General features: G+C 29.6%; 1 protein-coding gene across 8 annotated transcripts in view; it reads right to left on the bottom strand.

Annotated features, from left to right (window-relative positions):
* Positions 1 to 20,448, bottom strand: part of LOC109078700 (inverted formin-2-like) — a 33,957-nt gene that overhangs the window by 4,847 nt on the left and 8,662 nt on the right. For 4 of the 8 annotated variants that reach the window (XM_042773447.1, XM_042773443.1, XM_042773444.1 and 1 more), the window contains exons 4-20: positions 19,241 to 19,400; positions 17,811 to 17,844; positions 17,591 to 17,732; positions 17,378 to 17,510; positions 15,352 to 15,906; positions 13,887 to 14,029; positions 12,585 to 12,646; positions 9,359 to 9,461; positions 8,527 to 8,612; positions 8,333 to 8,433; positions 7,523 to 7,593; positions 7,142 to 7,249; positions 5,742 to 5,812; positions 4,961 to 5,081; positions 4,713 to 4,877; positions 3,384 to 3,486; positions 1,332 to 1,481 (exon numbers count right to left, since the gene is read on the bottom strand). In XM_042773447.1, coding sequence (XP_042629381.1) covers positions 1,332 to 1,481; positions 3,384 to 3,486; positions 4,713 to 4,877; positions 4,961 to 5,081; positions 5,742 to 5,812; positions 7,142 to 7,249; positions 7,523 to 7,593; positions 8,333 to 8,433; positions 8,527 to 8,612; positions 9,359 to 9,461; positions 12,585 to 12,646; positions 13,887 to 14,029; positions 15,352 to 15,906; positions 17,378 to 17,510; positions 17,591 to 17,732; positions 17,811 to 17,844; positions 19,241 to 19,400 — 2,308 coding nt within the window. Of the gene's footprint in view, positions 1 to 1,331; positions 1,482 to 3,383; positions 3,487 to 4,712; positions 4,878 to 4,960; positions 5,082 to 5,741; positions 5,813 to 7,141; positions 7,250 to 7,522; positions 7,594 to 8,332; positions 8,434 to 8,526; positions 8,613 to 9,358; positions 9,462 to 12,584; positions 12,647 to 13,886; positions 14,030 to 15,351; positions 15,907 to 17,377; positions 17,511 to 17,590; positions 17,733 to 17,806; positions 17,845 to 19,240; positions 19,401 to 20,448 lie in introns of those variants that run through there. The other 4 variants (XM_042773450.1, XM_042773445.1, XM_042773449.1 and 1 more) reach the window with 3 other exon arrangements.

Raw genomic sequence — 20,448 nt, 5'->3', positions numbered from 1 at the left:
TAAATAATAATAATAATAATAATAATAATAATAATAATAATAATAATATGTATTATATATGCAAATTATTACATTTGTTTTATATTGCCACAATTTATATAATATATATATATATAATATATATATATATAAAAACAATAATAATAATAATAATAAGGAACAAAATAACTATCATATATAAATTATATATATATAAATAATATTATATAATTATTGAACAAAATTATTATTATTAATAATAATAAAAAGAATAATATACATTTTATGTTATATATATATATATGTATTATATATGCAAATGATTATATTTGTTTTTATTACCATATAAAACAATAATAATGATATAATAATAATAATAATAATAATAATAATAATAATAATAATAATAAGGAAACAAAATACAACATATATATATATATATAATCATAATAATAATAATAATGAATATTATTGTCATCTCCATTGTGAACATAATATATTATTATTATAAAAAACATATTTATATTGTCTATATATATATATATATATATATATATAAAATTATGATTATTTATAACAACAACAACAATTTATTTTATATAATAAATTATTAATATTATATCTCATTATTATTAGACAAAATGAAAAATAAAAACTAAACCATTAAAAAATATTTATAAAATAAATAAAGTTTTATAAAATAATAATTTATGGTACAGTTTATTGTAATGTATTTATTGTACACAGTACTGAAAAATTAAAATACAAATATTTATGACTTAATTTTCTAAATGTCTTAATTTTCAAACGATAAACTTTTATTTTGATTGAAAACGGCAGGGTTTTAAAGCACTACTACGATTAATTGTGCAGCCCAACATAAAGCTGAATAACATTTTAAATAACCTAAAAGAAACTTTCACCATTTACAGGAAAAATCTGAAATATTGATGTTGAAAATAATAATGATGTCAACTACCCATTTGCAGTTTACAGCTTGTATTTAGTTCACACTGACATGCAGCTTTGCCAACAATGAAGCGTTTAATATGACTGGCACGTGATTGACAGCTCAGACTGGTGTGAACAACCAATCAGAAGCCGCGAAGCTGATTGGTCGAGCAGCAGCAGCAGCATGTGAGGAATCAGACTCAAATCCCAAAAGTCTAGACGCTCCGTCACACACCGCCTCTATGAGAGACTGGACACAAACACGGCTTCGGCTTCAAAGGAGTCAGAAACTCGTCAATCTTTAATAGTTTCAATAAAAGCTCTTTACATAGAGAGCAGCGCGTGAGCCAGAGACTTTTGCATTGGAGCCGCTTTAGAGCCGGACAGGCTGATGTTCTTACCGGACGCTCCCATATCTCTATGCATTTCACTAGGAGGGGTTTCCGTTTCGCACCTGGGATGAGTCTTTCTCAGATGGAAACCCTTGCGAATGTCGGCCAGGAGATGATCGATGATGCAGCCGTCGTCCTGCGGCACCGGGGCTCTGCGGACTGACAGAAAACAGGCTTCTATTAGAGATGCCAAGCCAAAAACCAGCTGCATTTTTTGGTTGCAAATACTGGAAGTGAATATATATAGTGTTCATTAACATAATTAAATAAAAACAACTTCAAGTTTACATTTACATTTAGTCATTTAGCAGAAAATGAATTAATTAAATATGAATTAATTTATTTTAATTAAAAATAGTTTTTAATATGAAATGAAATTATTTTTTTTTCATTTAAATTTATTAAATTAATATTTTAATATTAGTTAAAATGATAGTTCTTAACTTTAAATGTAACTACTTAATATTAACCTATTGTAATATTAAATAAAAATGAGTTTTTAGTTAATTAAACATTATAATAAACAACTATTTTTTAATTAAGATAACAATATTTTAATAAAAAGTTTTATCTTTATCAATGAATTAAAATTAAAACATTTCCACATTACTTTAAAATAATTTTATATTACAAATTTAACCATATAAATGTAATATTAGTTAAACATTAGTTTAATTAAAATGACTTTAATATTAAATAGTTTTTAATATTAAATGAAATTTAATATACAAATATTTTTTCATTTAAATTTATTAAATCAATATTTTAATTAGTTAAAAACGATAGTTCTTAAATAGAACAACTTTAAATTTAACTATTAATTAATATTAACATTGTAATATTAAATACAACATTTTATTTTTAGTTTATTATTTTTTAGTTTTTATTTTTATTACTATAAACGTAACTATTTTTTGTTAAAATATTGTAATCTTAAAAAGTTTTATAATTTTAAATTAAAACATTTTAATATTACTTAATTATTTTATAATATTAAAAACTACTAACTATATACATTAATATTAGGTTGATTAAAAGGACTTTAATTTTAAGTTATTGTAATATTAAATATACTACTTTTAACTAAAAATGACTACTTATTAAATGACTTAAACCATTTATTGTTTAATTAAAAACTTTAATATTACACTTAAAATAAAGTATAATGACTGTTTTAATATTAATTAGAAAACATTAGTTTATTTAAAAAAAAAAGACATCAATAATAATCAATGACTAATCAATATTAAAATTGTGTTTTTTAATGACCTAATAAAAAACTTATTTTATTTTTTTTTTATATTTTTTTATTATTTATTAAAATTTTTTTTTTTTTTTTTTTTTTTGTGTATTTTATTTTGTTATAGTTTTAAATATTTTTTTTTTATTTTAAATGTGTTTAAAATCACTATATTTTAATATTAATAAGAAACCATTCGTTTTTATTTAAAACAACTTTAATAATAAGCATTACTTAACATTAAAATATTTTACTGTTAGTTAAAGGTTTTAATATTAAAAACATTTTTATTCTAACTTTAACACCTTTATATTAATTAAAAAAAATAGTTTTTAATTAAAAAAGACAATATTAAATTAATATTAAAATACTGTAATATTACATCAAAACATTAGTTTTTAAATAAATTAAACATTACTATTAACTACCATTTTAATTAAAAAAAACTCTTTAATATTGAACTTAATGAATGTGAAAATATTGTAATATTAAAATGTTAAATAATGTTAAAAACAACTCATTAACTATATTTAATATTTTATTATTAATTACAAAAGTTTTAAAATGCTTTAAAATGACTTTAATATGAACTATTAAATTATATTCAAATAATTTTATATTAATGAAAAACATTTAAACAGTTTTTAGTTGATCACCGATGCAGCTATTTTTCTGACTGAGAACAGAATCGGTTAGTGATGTGAAATGAAAACTGGAAATACTGGAAGTGAATACAACATCTGATTCTGCTTCATGAACATCTGTATTCTTCAGCGAATTGAAACCCAAGTTAAGGACAGGAATAGTTTGTTACGACTCACTTATCTTTCCATCTTCTCCCTTCTGTCTCTTGGATTCTTCCTCCTGCAGCTGTTGCTTTCTTTTCTCGGCTTTAGCCGCTTGTTCTTTACGGATCTTGTTTTCCTGCAGAAACGAACCACATTTCCTGACCTCTGTGACACGAACACCACTCATCAGTGTTATTTTCTTATTAATAATATGCCGTTATCGTTTTTATTTATTTTATTTTAGAATTTCAAAATATTTTTGTGTTTTTGTCATTTTTATTACTATTCTATTTTATTTATATTACGTCCATTTAATTTTTTATTTCAGTTTTAGTTATTTTAATACTTCAACTTAAATATAATGTAAAGTCACTTTTCTTATATTTTCTGTTAACGATAACCATGCATGGACTGCCATTCATGCAATAATAACTTGATTTTCATATTTCCTGAAGAAAGAAAAATGCTATACAGCTGCTGAAGTGTTCTAAGTAATTTTGAACTAAAAATGACTTTGATATTAACTTTTAATTAGCATAAAAATATTTTAAAATAAAAAAGGTTAGTTTTTAACATTAAAAACAACTAATTTTAACTATTAACTATATTTTTATATTTAAAAAGTAACTATTTATATTACATTTTTAAATATTAAAATAGTTTTTAATACTAAAAACAACTAATAATATAATTATTTTAATATTATATTATCTTATTTTAATATCAGTTTAATTAAAATGACTATTACTATTACATTTTAATAGTAAAAACAACTTCAATATTAACTAGTTATTTAATACTATTTTTATTTTAATATGATTATTTAATACTATTTTAATATCAATTAAATTATTAATTAGCAGTCTTTAGTTAAAGTGACTAATAACTAACTATTAATCAATAAAAAAATGAAAATAATTTACTAATTTAAATTTTTTTAATAAAAACAACTTTAGTATTAATTATAAGTAATTTTTATATTAATTAAAAAAACATTTAAGTAATTAAAAACAACTATTAACTTAATTTAAAAGCATAAAAAAACTTTAATATTAAATATTGCCATTAAAAACATTAGTTTTTAATATTAAAAGCAACTTTAATATTACTAAACTATTAATATTAAAATATTTTAATATCAATAAAATATTTGTTTAATATTAAAAACAACTTTACTATAATTAATAATATTAAACGATTTTAAAATCAATGAAAAATGTGTTTAATTAATATTATATTATACTATAAATGCATCTCACTTGTTGGTTCAGGTCGAGGGTTTAAAAGCATCCTCATCTGACCCTAAACCTTCATGAACCCAATATAATGAGATTATTCTGCGTATAGTAACGGCTCACAGACCTTCAGGGCTTTGAGGAAGAGCTGGTTGAAGGTTTTGATGTTGCTGAAGAGCTCGTCGAGCGAGAACTGAGCCACGTCTTCACACAGATACTGAGCCAGATCACCCTTTCTGTTGTTCACGTTAGTGAAACGCTCGTCTAGAGCTTCACACATTGTCAGGTTCTTCTGCACAAACACCACAGGAACATTCAAGAACAACAGCACAGCTGGAAAGAGAAACGCTCTTCAGATTAAACACGCGTTTGTACCTCGATGAGCCCTGAGAACTGCTGCTTGACGTCCTCGAGTGACGAAGAGACCTTCTTCTCCGCGTCTCTCAGCCTCTTCAGAAGCTGACTGGTTTCGGCTTGAATCGATTCCAGATTCACACTGAAAGAATAACAAAATATATCAAGACAGTATCGTACTGTGCGTTAAATCTAAGATACTAAAAGTAATTTTTGGTGAGAGATCCGCATAGCTGCTAATATCCATCATTTAAACGGCTCGACTGAAAAACTGGTAAAGCAGTAATATTGTGAAATATTTTTACTATTTAAAATGACTGCTTTCTATTTAAATATACATTAAACTGTAATTTATTTCTGTGATGCGCAGCTGTATTTTCAGCATCATTACTCCAGTCTTCAGTGTCACATGATCTTCAGAAATCATTCTAATATCATGATTTGCTGCTCAAGAAATATTTATGTTGAAAATAGCTAAGTAGAATTATTTCAGGTTTCTTTGATGAAAAGAAAGTTCAGAAAAACAGTATTTATCTAAAATACAATTATTTTATAACATTATAATGTCTTTATCATCACTTTTCTTCATTTTTTTAGAGCATTTTTTTATATAAGTGTTTTTTTTTATATTTTCTTTTTCTTTCCCCCCCAAAAAAAAAAAAAAATGATACTGACTCCAAGATTTTGAATGGTAGAGTGTATAATACTACAGAAGCTTTTTATTTCAGATAAATGCTGATCTTTGGATCTTTCTGTTCTAAGAATCCTGAAAAAAATGGGTTTGTTTTATTTTTTGTTTTACCCGGCTGCTTTCTCACAGGCCTCGATGTCGTCTGGAAGCTTCAGCAGCTCTGGATGGTTTAATTCAGCTTCCTGGACCAGAAGAACCACAGACATTCACCACTAATCACAGAGAAAGCAGAGTTTAACTGGAGTTATTCCCCAAAATAAAATTTACCCGCTCTCATGTCATTCTGACCTCACATAAGAAGGAGAGACACAAAAACAGGATCAAAGAACATGGAATAAAAGCGCTTGAGTCATAGGAACTACATTTATGGTGCTTTTCGGTCTTTTTTTCGGCGCTTGAAAGTATAATCATCATCCAACAGTGGCTCTGAGATGATATAAACAAATACAAACATCAAATAATAATTTTAACATAAAAAAACAGTTTTTACTTAAAATGAATTATCTTATTAATTAATTACTTTAATATTAAAACAACTTAATATTTACTAATTGATTTAAAAAAAACTAAAACATTCATTTTTAATTAAAATAAATATTGCCGATTTAAATATTTTAATATTAAAAATATATTTTTTATAACTATAATATTTGTAATTTTAATTAAAAAAATTATTTTAATATTAAAAACAACTTAATATTAACTGATTTTTTTTTAAATAATATTAACTAAAAACATTTTTTAATAAAAATGACTATTGCCTATAAAAATTTTATATATATAATATATATATATATATATATATATATATATATATATATATATATATATATATATATATATATATATATATAAAAAACTTTATTTTTATATAACTATAATATTTGAAATTAATATTAAGTAAAAACACATTTTCATTAAAAATGACTTGAAATTGACATAATATTAAAATATTTTAATATCAATCAAAAATGTATTTTATTCTGAGATTCTGTTTGTTATCTTTATATCGTCATACATGGCTGGAACAACATGATAAAATAAAGTAAATAGTGACAAAACAAGATTTTTGGGTGAACTTACACTGAAATTACAAATATAAACCAATACCAACTAATATAGTTTTAGTTATTTTAGCTCTTCAACAAACTAAACAAAAATGGGAAATCTTGCCTTGTTTATTTTACTTCAAATAATGTTTTTTTTATGGTTTTAGTTTTCTTTGAATTGTTTTCTTAGTTAAGTTTAAATTTATTTAGTTTTAGTTATTTTAGTACTTCAGCTGAACCTAATTGAAAACGAGAAATTTTTACTAGGCAACTAACAAATATTTTATTTTACTGAGTTAACGTTTATTTTATTTTGAATAATAATATTTAAAAAAAATTATGATATTAGTTTTGATTTTAGTTAACAATAATATCCAAGGTGAGACTTATAATAATAATCTTTTAATTCCTTCTTATATATATATATATATATATATATAATACTGTAGAATGGATCTATACCTCCAGGATGTGATGTAAGAGCGTGATGCGGCTCTTGTTTGCTTTGGTTTCAGTGAGTTTCAGCAGGGAACTTATCTTGAATCCCTCAGCGTTTCCTGTGTGGCTTCCCTGGCAAAAAGGAAAAATTCTCAAAATGAGGAACTAAAACACTGCAAACACAGAAAACAGAGCAAGTATCCAGGGTGATTTGGAGACCAACAAATTTAATCAGATGCAGGCGATCACTAATGCATAGCCACAATCAACATTAATATGAATAAAATCAAAGTAACAGGAAAAACAGAGCAATAGTAGTTGCTGGATATTGGTAAGGACATGTTATAGCATCTCTACTAAACTCTACACCCTTGATGAAGATCAAACTCATTGAGATTTTCTTACATAGTTGAGAAAGTTTCCAACATCAAGGATTAGTTTGCAGAAACTGGGCAGCAGTGAACTTTTCCTGAGATCTGCGGGAGACACACACTTCAAAGAGTTATTAAAATGTAATTTTTTTGTGCATTTATTTATTAATTCTGAAAAAAAGAAATACTGTGCATTAAACAATAATCTGTGGAAAACATTAACAAATGCACTGATGACTGCAAATGTTGCGTTTTGTGAACGTTTTTTTCCCAGTATGTGAATTTTCCTTAATTTGCAAAACTTACATTTTTAGAAATAATATAAACAAATTTAACAAATGAAATAAAACACACAAACAAAATACATAAAATAAACAAACAAATAAAATACATAAAACAAAATAATACACAAACACCACTAATAAACAAACTAAATAAAAACAAAATATAAAACAATAATAAAACACAACAAAATAAAATACACAACACAAAAACAAACAAACTAATGAACCTAATAAATACATGGATAAAATAAATAAACTAAATAAATACACAAACAAAAAATATTATCAATCAATAAATTCAAAAATAAAATATTAAATAAACACATTTGAAGTTTAAATTAAGTTTAAACTTCTTTTTAAACTTGTTTTATAATGTGGGATGTTTTTAAAACTTTTTTTGGGAGATTGAAGCAAAATCTCACATGTAAACATGGTGCAAGAGAATCTCATTGAATGTTTCAAATTTCAAGATGTTAATTTAAACTGCCGTTACACTTTGTGCTGCTGCAGATTTTTAAGAGCAGAACGGTTTTAAACAGCAGCGGTCAGGTTGTACTCACTCTCACAGGCCGTCTCCACCAGCTTCACCTTCGGCTTCAGGATATCAAGCACAGACAGCGCTTCCTCACACAGCAACATGCATTCAATCCTCAGCTGGTAACTGATGACAGACGAAACACAAACTAATAACTGCCTTATGCACCTACAGTATTAGAAGAACAATGTGTGGATATGGGGTTTAATGACACTTTACCAGGGTACAGCCAGCAGTAAGATGTAAAAGCGATCCACGCTGGCCAGTTTGTCCAAATCTCCTTGAAAGGACTTTAAGTTGTCAACCTGGAGAAGTTAAACGCAAAACACTCAACTATCCATAACCAGGATTATGAAGACCCTGAGTCTCCTGATCCTATTGGAGCAGAGCGTGGAAGATTTTGATTGGTTGATTTGATTGGTTGAAATTGGGGGCTCGTCCGGGATATGAAATTTTATGTTATGACCAGCTTGTTTAAGGTTGCAACATTAAAGAAGGAGCAGACAACAAAGTCTAATCAAAGCAAATTGCCCTTTAAAACCCCCAGATTTCTGTTTATTGTCACTATTAATTGTTGTTGAAATAGTTTAATTTAATAAAACAATCGTAACATAAAATTGGGGGCTCGTCCGGGTTATTCAATTTTATGTTACGACCCGCTCGTTTAAGGTTGTAACATTAAAGAGGGATCAGACAAAATCTAATCAAAGCAGATTGTTTTATTAAATGCTAAAAGAAACAACTAGAAAAGAGTCAGAAAGAGCCACTCCTGAGAGAACTATCCCACAGTGAGTGCCTACCCCAAACACCACATTACACTCTTAAATACTCAAACTAATGATTAATTAACAGGTCGACAACCAATCGAAATCTTCCACACTCTGCTCCAATAGGATCAGGAGACTCAGGGTCGTCACAAGAATAGACTGCAGATTTACTCTGATGCACGTCAAAAAGACAGAAAACATCAATGCTGAGTCTCGTTTTTTATTTGCATCAAGGTCTATGAATAGGAGATACTTGTGAATGCTCATATTTTATTGGGAAGTACCTCATGTTTTTCAGGAAGGAGTTTCAGAAGCTGTTTCAGGGACTCAACGTCAAATTTGGAACAATCTCCTTTCTGCACCATCGACACAAACTCTTCATTTGAGCTGTTTGTGAGTGAAGCAAACAAATAATCTTAAACATCTTTCCACGATATTGCCAGGATCCTGCCCTGACAGTCTTGTCTCTGTTCAATGTTTCTTTGTTTGTTTTGTGTCTGAACAAATGGCACTGTCTCTGTTAGCCATGTGCTTCTCTTTTCCCACCTCATTGTTTCCCTTGGTCACATCCCTTTGTCTAGTCCTCGTTTATTTGAATGTGTTCACCTGATCCTCATGTGCTTTGCTCCTTTATATTGTGTCCTTTCCCCTTGTGTCTGGGCTGGTTTGTTTTGTAGTGTTTTCCTGTTCTTTGTCTGGAAGTTGTCCTTTGATCTTGCTCTAGTGATTTTTTATTATCTTCTATCCAGTAATATTGTATCCTTGTTTCTATTTTGTTTTCTCTAGTCCGGTCTTGATCTAGTTTTTGACTTTGTGCATTCTAGTCTAGTTTAGGTTCTCCTCCTATTTAGTATTTTATCTTCTTTTTGTTTTTTGCAGTTCCAGTTCCTTTTTGGATCTTAGCTATTTTTTTTATTTTTTTTTTTACTTTTTAATTATTCTTTGGCTAGATTTGGTTATTCTTTGCCTTTTTAACTGTCTTTTGCCATTGCTCCAATCTATTTTTGTTTTCTTATTTGTTTTTGCATTTTGTCTGTCTTGTTGTATTGTCTTGAGTCTCGTCTTGTTTTTTATCGTGTTTGGTCCTGTCCTGTATCCAGTGTTCCCTGGCTACTGACCACTACTGCCTGGCAGCAGCTCTCTAATGGCTCGTTTCTACTTAGTGGTACGGTTCGGTACAATACAGTACGGTATCCAATTACTTCCATTTCCACTGTCAGAAGTTGTGAATGGTACCAAAATAGCGAACCATACCACTTTTTTGGTACCCTTCTGTTGGGGTGCCTAGAAGAGGAAAGGCCACCAAAAGGGTGGAGCTAAACTCACTGCAGAATGTTGATTGGTTGACTAGTGAATCGTCACTTTTGCGTGATACAAGGGGATAAAGTCCTTCACTCGTTCTGTTTTGCTGTCCATGACTGTTGGGCTTATTTTCATCAGAGTGCACAAACACACAAAAAAATATAACCATGTAGGGTTGACCCCGAATAGTTGACGATTGGATGCTTCAATAGGAGAAGCACGATTCGACTAACAATCTCAGAGTCGAATATTCACAGGGGTTTTATGATCATGCCCTTTTGGCTATATGGGGGTGCTCAAATGTCTGATTTCACATAGAACTAATGGTTTTCTCCCAATAAGTTAATATACAGCCTATTAAAATTCTGTAAATAAGAATCTGAAAAGAAAGCAGCTTCTAATAAATATTTTAACGTGCGAGAATAAATCCAACGAACCCTATAGATTTAAGTTTCACTTTCCATAATCTGTGGCTGACAGATAAGCATCTTGGCGGCAGGGATTTAAAACTTTAACAAGACTCACAGGCAGAGTGAAAGACACTAAGATTTGTTAGATCAGGTAGGGTACAAGTGATTTCAAAACATTTCAGCCAGTTTATATATATATATCATGTATATATTATTTATCTTATAAATCTATCTTGTAAAGTGCTTCATTGTAGTATACAGTGATTATCTCTTCAGTGCGCAGCGCGAACAGGACAAACAATGCATAATATTTATAACTATGACTGGGAATGTCATATACAGAATTATAATGAGAACACTATTATAATAAAACTTTGTGAATCGTTAGAGTTTAGTTGCTGTGTTTGTGCACATTGTTGCGTGAAGAACGCGTCCACAAAAGAACTTAATTCGGAGCCGCACAGACACGTTCACTTCTTTATTTGGGGCATTTTGTGCAGATAGCCTTTAAGTTGTAATATTAACGTTATGTTGTATAAATAAAGTGTATTCTATATGAGATAAACGATGAGTTAAATCTCATTGATTAAAAAATCTGCTGCTTCATTCTACTGGTCAACTTTAGCGCATGCAGCTCAAAATAGAAATGCAGAATATTAATAACATCTGTCATATACATAATGTTTTAATGAGAGCTCTATTGTAAAAAAAGTTGTGAATTCTTAAGGTTTGCTGATGTTTAATGTTGACTACCTTTTAATCCAAACATAAAACATTATTTACCCCGTTTGTATCTGTGAGCCGTCCGTTACATACATTCCCTGTGTTAACGTAATTATGACTGTCGAATGTCTGACTTGACTCTTGGTAATATATTTTGCCCCGCCTCCAAAACACTGTTCGACTATCATTCGAATATCGGCAAGATTAAAAAATTCCAATTCGACTATGAAAATCCTTAGTCAGGGACACCCCTATAACCGTGTATTTTATAATTTTATATTTTCACACAGGTTTTACTATAGCCGTTTCTCAATATGCATTCTTGTGGACTTGTGAAACGTCATTGCAAAAATACTTTCAGCGTAATTTTCAAAATATTACTGTTATTGTGTCATGAAACTGTTTTAAGAGTTTTTCAGGTGAGAATGTAATTGTTTAAAACTCAAATCTGTGGTTTATTTATAAAGATAGCACCTACTTGAAAATTTGCTATGCTAATTACCGAGCTCCAGGCGATCAGCGGGTGCTCAGTGCTCATGTATCCGCCGAGAGCAGCCTTAACTCGGCTAGTCCTTCTGACATTTGCCGCTGGCTCTGATGTCTTTGTAGTGATTAAACATGAGATATAATTTGTTTGGGGTTGGCTTTAATTAACAGGCATTCGTGGTCTCATGAATCTATTATTTATTCCTGGTCATATCGTTTTGGCTGAACACAAAGTTTAACTCTATATATTCATTTTGAACTTTACCATAGTACAGCACTGACTTTGTATCATAAGTTTGACTGAATTGTTTGCTTTTCTCTTTATTTCCTCTTATATAAGCCTCTTATACTTATATAATGGCTATTATTGTTCATTAAAACTGACATTTAACAAAAATAGGCAGAGTTGTGCTTATATTGTCACGCTTTATTGTCGATCGCTACTTTCCGACATACACCACAATAGTACTGTACTGTACCGTACCGCTCAGTGGAAACCAGCCATAACACTCAAGTATCTAGCATTCCTTGCAGAACCCTGACAGATGTCACAAACACACACTAAGCAATCCAAAACGTATGATCTTACCACTTGAACTGCTTCAGAAAGATATTCAGGTTCAGATTCTTCTTGGGGTCAATGAAGGAAATCTGAGAAATAGGAGAAAAATCGCTGAATGTTCATCAAATTTAAATTGACCCCATTTTTTTTGTACATGTACCTGCTCTTATTGTGAGTGATTTATGAATGAATGAACCACTTTGACCAAGTGTTAATATTTCAATAATTTACCAACACATTCATGGTTCTCTGCTGGTTAGTGGTCAAATGATATGCAGGTAAACAAATAACATTTCAGTAATAAAGTATTTTAAAATAATTGTTTAAAATAAAACAATTTATTTGAATTTTACATTTTTAAATTAGAAACTTTTAATTAACATTTTTAACTAAAAATATTTCAGTAAGTTTAAGTGTTCGATTTTTTATTTTTAAATAACTGATTTGAATTACATTTAATTAGAAGTTTTTAATTAACATTTAACTAAATAAAATATTTCAGTAAGTAAAAAAAAGTTTATTTTTTATATTTTATTTAGAAGCTTTTAATTAACTCAAATAAATATTTCAGTAAGTGTTCAAAATATTTTAGTAAGTGGTTTAAGATTTTTATTTTTATTTTAAAATGATTTATTTTCATTTTAAATTTTTATTTAATTATAAGCTGTTAAACAAGCTTTTAATCAACTCTTTAAATTATTTCAGTAAGTGCTCAAAGTATTGTATTTTACTTAGACTTTTGTATTTAAAAAAATAAATAAATAAATAATAATAAAAAATAATAAATAAATAAATAAATAAATAAATAAATTAATATATATATTTTACATTTTTATTTATTAGCTTTTAAGCAACTCTTACACAACAAACATTTCAGTGAGTATTCAAAATATTTTTACTTTAGTTTTTTATCTTTTTAATTATTTTTTTTTTTTTTTTTTTTTTATTTTTAAATTAGATTAATTCAGTAAATAGCAGATTTTTGTATTAAAATAATTTCTTTTTTTTTTTACATTTAATTATTAGTTTAATTCTTTTAATCAAATCCTGCTATAAAAGCATAAATGTGTTTTTATAATCTTAAATTGATCAGTCCCTTAAATCATCAGTCCCTCTTATTTTTCACAATCTAATCAGTTTCTAATTAAAAAATCCAGTCATGCTTGATGTTTCTTTCTTCTCATTGAAAATCAGTTCATTAATTCCCTGGGAGTCGAACCCATGACCTTGCCATTGCGAGCGCCATGATTCTGAGTTTGAGTTACAGGAACGCTCTCAAAGTTCAATGTTGAAATTTAATCTGTGAGTGATTATATATGTATCTCATACCTCCTTGGGCTCTTTCTTGAGCGGCGCGGCGGGGCTCTTGTCTTTGGCTTCAGTCACTGGCAGACAGAAGAGCTGCTCGATGCTGCTGTAATTGGGCTCCAGCGGTGAATCGGTCGAGACGGAAGCCCACATTGAAGGACCATCTATGAGAAAACCACACAATGTATTTGCACACAAAAATGCAAGCGCTGATAGAAAGCATAACTTCCAGTCTGATTTAACAAACAATTCTGAGATTCAGTTCTGTTTGAGGCACTTGGCAATGAAATTATCCATGAGCAGAAACAAATATTCTGAAATAATCATACTTTTGGACAGACAGAAATTCAAATTAAAACCTACATATATTTTTGGTAATTTGACATTACTTTCTCAACTTGTTTATCATGCTTGATGTTTAAAAAAAAAAAAAAAAAAAAAAAAAAAAAAGTTTAATTTAAAAAAAAAAAAAAAAAAAAAAAAGTTTAATTTACTTTTATTTTTTGTTGTGGTTATTTTCTAAATAATAAATTTTAAGGTTAAGAGGAATTCTTGATCAGGCTTTATACTGATCAAAGATCTGGCTATTAGCAGTGTTATTGAAGTTCTTTTAGTACATTAACTTAAGCTAAACAAAAATAAGAAATGTTGCCTTTGCAACGAGCTGAAATAAAAGGGTAACATGTTTGATATTTTATTTTGTTTATATTTTGAATTAGGATTTATTTTTATATTTTGATTTTATTTTAATTTTAGTTAAAGTTTTAGTAATTTTGTCATGTTTGACCCTTTTATTAATTTATCTATTTATTTATTTTTTAATATCAATATACTTGCAACGAGCTGAAATAATGTTTACTTTTTGTTAATATTTTGAATTAGATTTTAGGTTTTCATTTTTATTTAAATAAAAGTTTTAGTATGTGTCACTTTTATTACTTTATTTTTTTTATTTGTATTTTTTAATATCTATATATTTGCAACTAGCTGACTTTTTGTATATGAATTGTTAATATTTTTAATCAGATTTTTATATTTTCTGTTTTCATTTTAATTTAAGTTAAAGTTTTAGTAATTTTGTCATGTTTGTCACTTTATTTAATTTTTTTTAATTTTGTAAATGTCTATATACACTTGCAACTAACTGAAATAAAATCTCTGCATTTTTGCATTTAATTTTTGTTAATATTTTGAATTAGATTTCATTTTTATATACATTTTATAATGTTTTAATTTTGTGTTTGTCATTGTTTTATTAGTATTTGTTTTTAATAAGTTTTTGCAAATAAATTTAAAAAAAAATTCTATTAATGTTATTTTATTTCAAGTAATGATTTTAGCTTTGGTTAACGATATTAGTCCTGGCTATTACATTTCATATTTACATTTTTAAGCATTTGGTACAGAGAGAGCTCTGCATTTTCTCAGCTCATGCGTTCTCTAGGAATCAAAGCGTCGTGTCGTTAGTGTTCCTCACGGATCTCACCAGTGATGGCTCTGGAGTTCAGCTTCTGCCAGTTGAGTTTCTTCATCCTGAGTGTGGGATACCGACCGCTCCCCACCGGCACGGAGTAACTCTGGCCAACCGGATGAAACGTCCGGGCCACGATCACATCACCTTCTCCTGGAGGAGGAGGAGGAGGAGGTGCACCCATGCAAGGTAAAGGTGGAGGCGGTGGAGGACCAGCAGAACCCATTCCTGGTAAAGGAGGAGGTGGAGGAGGCATTGCTGCTCCTGGTAAAGGAGGAGGTGGTGGAGGTGCAGGAGGAGGTCCAGCTCCTGTTTTGAGAGGCGCTGCTGAGAAGGGAGGAGGAGGAGGAGGAGGAGGAGGAGGAGGAGGTCCGATCTTTGTGGAGTTGCGCGGAGGTTCCTGGCTTTTGGTTGATCTGCAGGAACTCTCCAGTTTCTCGTCTGTGGTCTCCGTCTGAACGGCTTGATTCTTTCTTCTGGACTCATAACCGTTGACCTCAAAAGAGCCTTTGGACGATTCCTTAGAGAAGACGAGACGCTGCAGGATCTTCTCACACGAGTCCATCTCAGCTGAACCCACAGAGAGAGAGAGAGAGAGAAACATTTCATCAATGCATTAAAGAAAATATCCATAGGGCAAAAAAAGCACAAAAAAGAAATAAAAGGTAAGCAAATAAGCGACTAAATATAAGTGAACAAGTAAATAAAATGAAAATAAATATTTACTTATTTATCTGCTTATTTACTTAAGAAGATAATGTTAATACATATGCATGTAAAAAAGTCAATATTTTAGTCAGCAAACAAGTGAAAAATAGCAAATGAGCAATTAAATGTACACTGTAAGTAAAGAAATATGCAAATAAATAAGCAAGTAAATATATATATATTATGTATATGTATTTACAGACTTGATTATTTCCTTAAGTAAATAAGCAAGTAAATAGTTAAATAACCAATTAAGAAGCCAGTGAATAAATAAGCAGGTAAATAAGTATATAAACAAAAAATATTAAGCAAAATTAATACATGTAAATAAGCAAATAGGTAAAGTTAAAAATACATAAAAATAAATAAGCAATTAAATGCATAACAAGTAAATTTAGCAAGTAAATATACAAGTTAATAAGCAAGAAAATAAATAAATAAGCAGGTGACTGAAAAAGTAAATGAGTGAAAGAAAAAAAAAAAAAAAAAAAAAACCACACACACCAACATGTAAATAAGCAGTACTTAGCAAGCCTCTTTTGCTCACCAAGCCTGCATTTATTTGATCAGAAATATGGCAGAAGCAGTAATATTCTGAAATATTTTTACTATTTAAAATAACTGCTTTCTATTTGAATTTCTGTTAAACTGTAATTTATATCTGTGATGTGCAGCTGTATTTTCAGCATCATTACTCCAGTCTTCAGTGTCACATGATCTTCAGAAATCATTCTAATATGATGATTTGCTGCTCAAGAAACATTTCTGATTATCATTATTATTTATATTTAAAATAGTTGAGTAAATTTTGTTTAGGATTCTTTGATTAATAGAAAGATCCAAAGATCAGCATTTATCTGAAATAAAAAGCTTTTGTAACATTATACACTCTACCATTCAAAAGCTTGGAGTCAGAATACATCAAATATCAAAGAAACCTGAAAAATTCTACTCAGCTGTTTTCAACATTGATAATAATCAGAAATATTTCTTGAGCAGCAAATCATCATATAAGAATGATTTCTGAAGATCATGACACTGAAGACTGGAGTAATGATGCTGAAAATACAGCTGCACATCACAGAAATAAATTACAGTTTAACAGATATTCACATAGAAAACAGTTATTTTAAATAGTACAAATATTTCAGAATATCACTGCTTCTGCTGTATTTCTGATCAAAAAAAGGCAGGCTTGATGAGCAGAAGAGACTCCTTAATCCAGATTACATGCAATCAGTAACTTCCCAGCTCGGCAAATGGGTCAGTATTTCCAAACAGAGTCATTTCCATGAGGAAAAGGCACATGGCAGCTGATCAGAGAGAAACTCACAGCTCTGAGCGATCAGTATGGCTCGGTTAGCGAGCGCCTCCAGCGCCTGCCAGATATCCACTCGCTCGGGACCCAGCAGCAGCAGCGCCTGCAAGATGGACAACAGCTGCAGAGACGACGGGAAGCTGCTCACCTGCAAACACACGACGCAGCTCAAGCTACCAGACACCACACGAGCCAAAGAAACTGATCTGTAAGAGGAGCGCCGCTTGCCTTGTTAAACAGAGACGTGAAGACTTCCTGATGGTTGCTCATGTCAATTCCTCCATAGAGCCTCAGGAGCTCGTCCTCATCCTCAGCCATGGCCTCTTCAAACGCCTCACACTGGATGATCAAGTCTTCATCATCCTCTTCTCTAAAACACACATGCACTGTGATGCACTTTGAGATTTATTCACTTGCTCAGTGTGCACTTCTGCTTCTGAAAACTCACCTTAACTTCGTCAGCAGATGAAGCAGCTGTAATCCTGGCGGACACAAATAAGCGTAAAGTCCATGAATACACACAAAAACATCTAGAGCTCTGTCCGTTGTGTTAAAGCACAAAACAGGAGGCGTGTGCTGGTGTGACAAACAGGTGAACGCAATTAAGACTTGATCAATTCTGTTTGCAGTTGCATACTATACATACTACTCATACTAGATCTGAAGTATGCAATATCGTGCACAGCTTTGATGATTTACTAAACTGATCCAAGTGTGAAATATTTTAGTATCATTGAGATACTATGATAGTTTTTTTAGGACTGTATTTGGAATGAAGGGCTGTGTTCTAAATAGCATACTTGCATGCAACTCATACTATTTCTGCAAATACTTATATTGTGCACGATAGGTTGCACTCCCAGATGATTTATTAAATTGATCAAAATGTGTAAAACACAGTAAGAAACAACAGTTTTAAGCATTTCTTTTTTAGCAAACTGCAATTTAGATAAAAAAATAACCACATTTAACATTAAGTTAAAGGATACTACTGTCTCTAAGATTGTGTACTGCATGCTGTTCCACATGTTATTTTTAATAAAAAGCAGGCAACATTCATTGTACAGTGCACACTATGCTGTATGTAGTACGCTAGTATTCTGTAAGGACTGTATTTGAATAAAAGGCTGTATTCTAAATAGCATGCTTGCATGCTACTCATACTATTTTTGCAGTATGCAATATGTATATTGTGCACATAAGGGTTGCATTCCCATAAGATTTATTAAATTAATCAAAATGTGCAATATACAGTAAGAAACAACAGTATTTCAAATTTTTCTGCACTCGTTATTATTCAGACTGCAACTTAAATAAAAATAACTACATTTATTTTCAGACAAATAACTCTAAAGCACTCTACGGTCTCAAAGGTTGCATATTCCATGCTGATTCACATGCTATTTTTAATAAATAACAGGCAACATTCTGTGTACACTGCGCAGTAAGTAGTACACTAGTATTCTATATTCCATGCTAAGGGTGATTTGGATTAGTAGTATTTCTTCCATACTACTCACACTATTTTCGCATACCACTCACACTGTGCAGTATGCAGTAAGCAGTATGCTAGTATTGTACAAGTGCTGCGTTTGGAATAAGGGCTATGTTCTAAACAGCATACTTGCATACTACTTATACTTTTACGCTAATATTCTACATTCCATGCTAAGGGCTGTTTGGATTAAAGACTGTGTTCAAATAGCATTCTTCCATACTACTCACACTGTGTAGTATGCAGTAAGTAGTATGCTAGTATTCTACAAGAGTTGCGTTTGGAATAAGGGTTGTGTTCTAAACAGCATACTTGCATACTACTTATCTTTTACGGTAGTATTCTATATTCTATATGTAGTATCTAGGTTTAGTTGAACGTACCGATGAACTCCTGGCGCATCTTGTTTCTCTGGCGCAGGTCGTCTGCGCTGAAGATCAGGGCGTTTATGACGCTCAGAAGAGTCACCATGTAAGGCACGTTATCAGTGGACTGGAGTTCATTCATAATCACACTGAATCGATACTGCTGCATCTTCACAGACTGTTAGACAAACACAGCATTGTCTCACATCATGTCATGCATACTTCAATTATATTATTATTATATTTTTGACATTTTAACATGGTTATCCTTAAACCTTCCTTTCGAATCCCCATGTTAAAGCTAACACCATTGCTCCAAAAGAAAACCATCATTTCCTGGTATTGAGACTTTGTTGGTTGTATGAGTCTTAAAAACACAATAACTGTCCGATTGAAAATATGCATGCACAAATTGTCTCCAGTTAATCTGAAGTTCAGTTAAAACACCATGATTAACATAGTAATACATAATCCACTCACCCTGGATATATGATTTTTTTTAGGATTTTTATCTTGTTTACCAGTACAAATATAAACATTCTTAAGTCAATATAAATTTATTAAGAGGCAAAAAGACTGAAGATATTAAGACTTGTTTAAAGAAGAAAAGAAAAATGAAGTGAGTTTAAGCTTAAAACAAGAAAACTATCTGCCAATAAACTTAATTCAAAGGGAAAACAGGATTATTTTTCTTAAAATCTCATTAGTACATTACAGCCAAAATGAAATCTCCATAGACTTCTTACAATAAATCTTACAATAAATAAATAAAGCAAAGCACGCAAGTAAATGCATGAAGAAATATGTAAATAAACAAGTAAATATATAAGTAAATAATTAAAGCAAGTAAATATGTAAATAAACAAGCACGTAAATATAAGTAAATAAAGCAAGTAAATATGTAAATAAACAAGCAAGTATATATATATATATATGTGTGTGTAAATAAAGCAAGTAAATATGTAAATAAACAAGCAAGTAAATATAGAAGTTAATTAAATAAAGCAAGTAAATAAGTAAATAAATATTTTAATAAATAAGCAAGTAAAGAAATATGTAAATAAATAAACAAGTAAATATATAAATAAAGCAAGCAAGTAAATAAGAAATATGTAAACAAATAGGCAAGTAAATATATAAGTAAATAAATAAATAAGCACTTGGCAGATATTTGTCCTTGTTTTAAGCAAAATCTCACTTCATTTTGATAAATGTTTCAGAAAACA

This window comes from Cyprinus carpio, chromosome A17 (genome assembly GCF_018340385.1).
Source record: "Cyprinus carpio isolate SPL01 chromosome A17, ASM1834038v1, whole genome shotgun sequence".
NCBI classification, from domain to species: Eukaryota; Metazoa; Chordata; class Actinopteri; order Cypriniformes; family Cyprinidae; genus Cyprinus; species Cyprinus carpio.
Note: the sequence above shows the minus strand (reverse complement) of the source record. Positions and strands in the feature narration are given on the sequence as shown.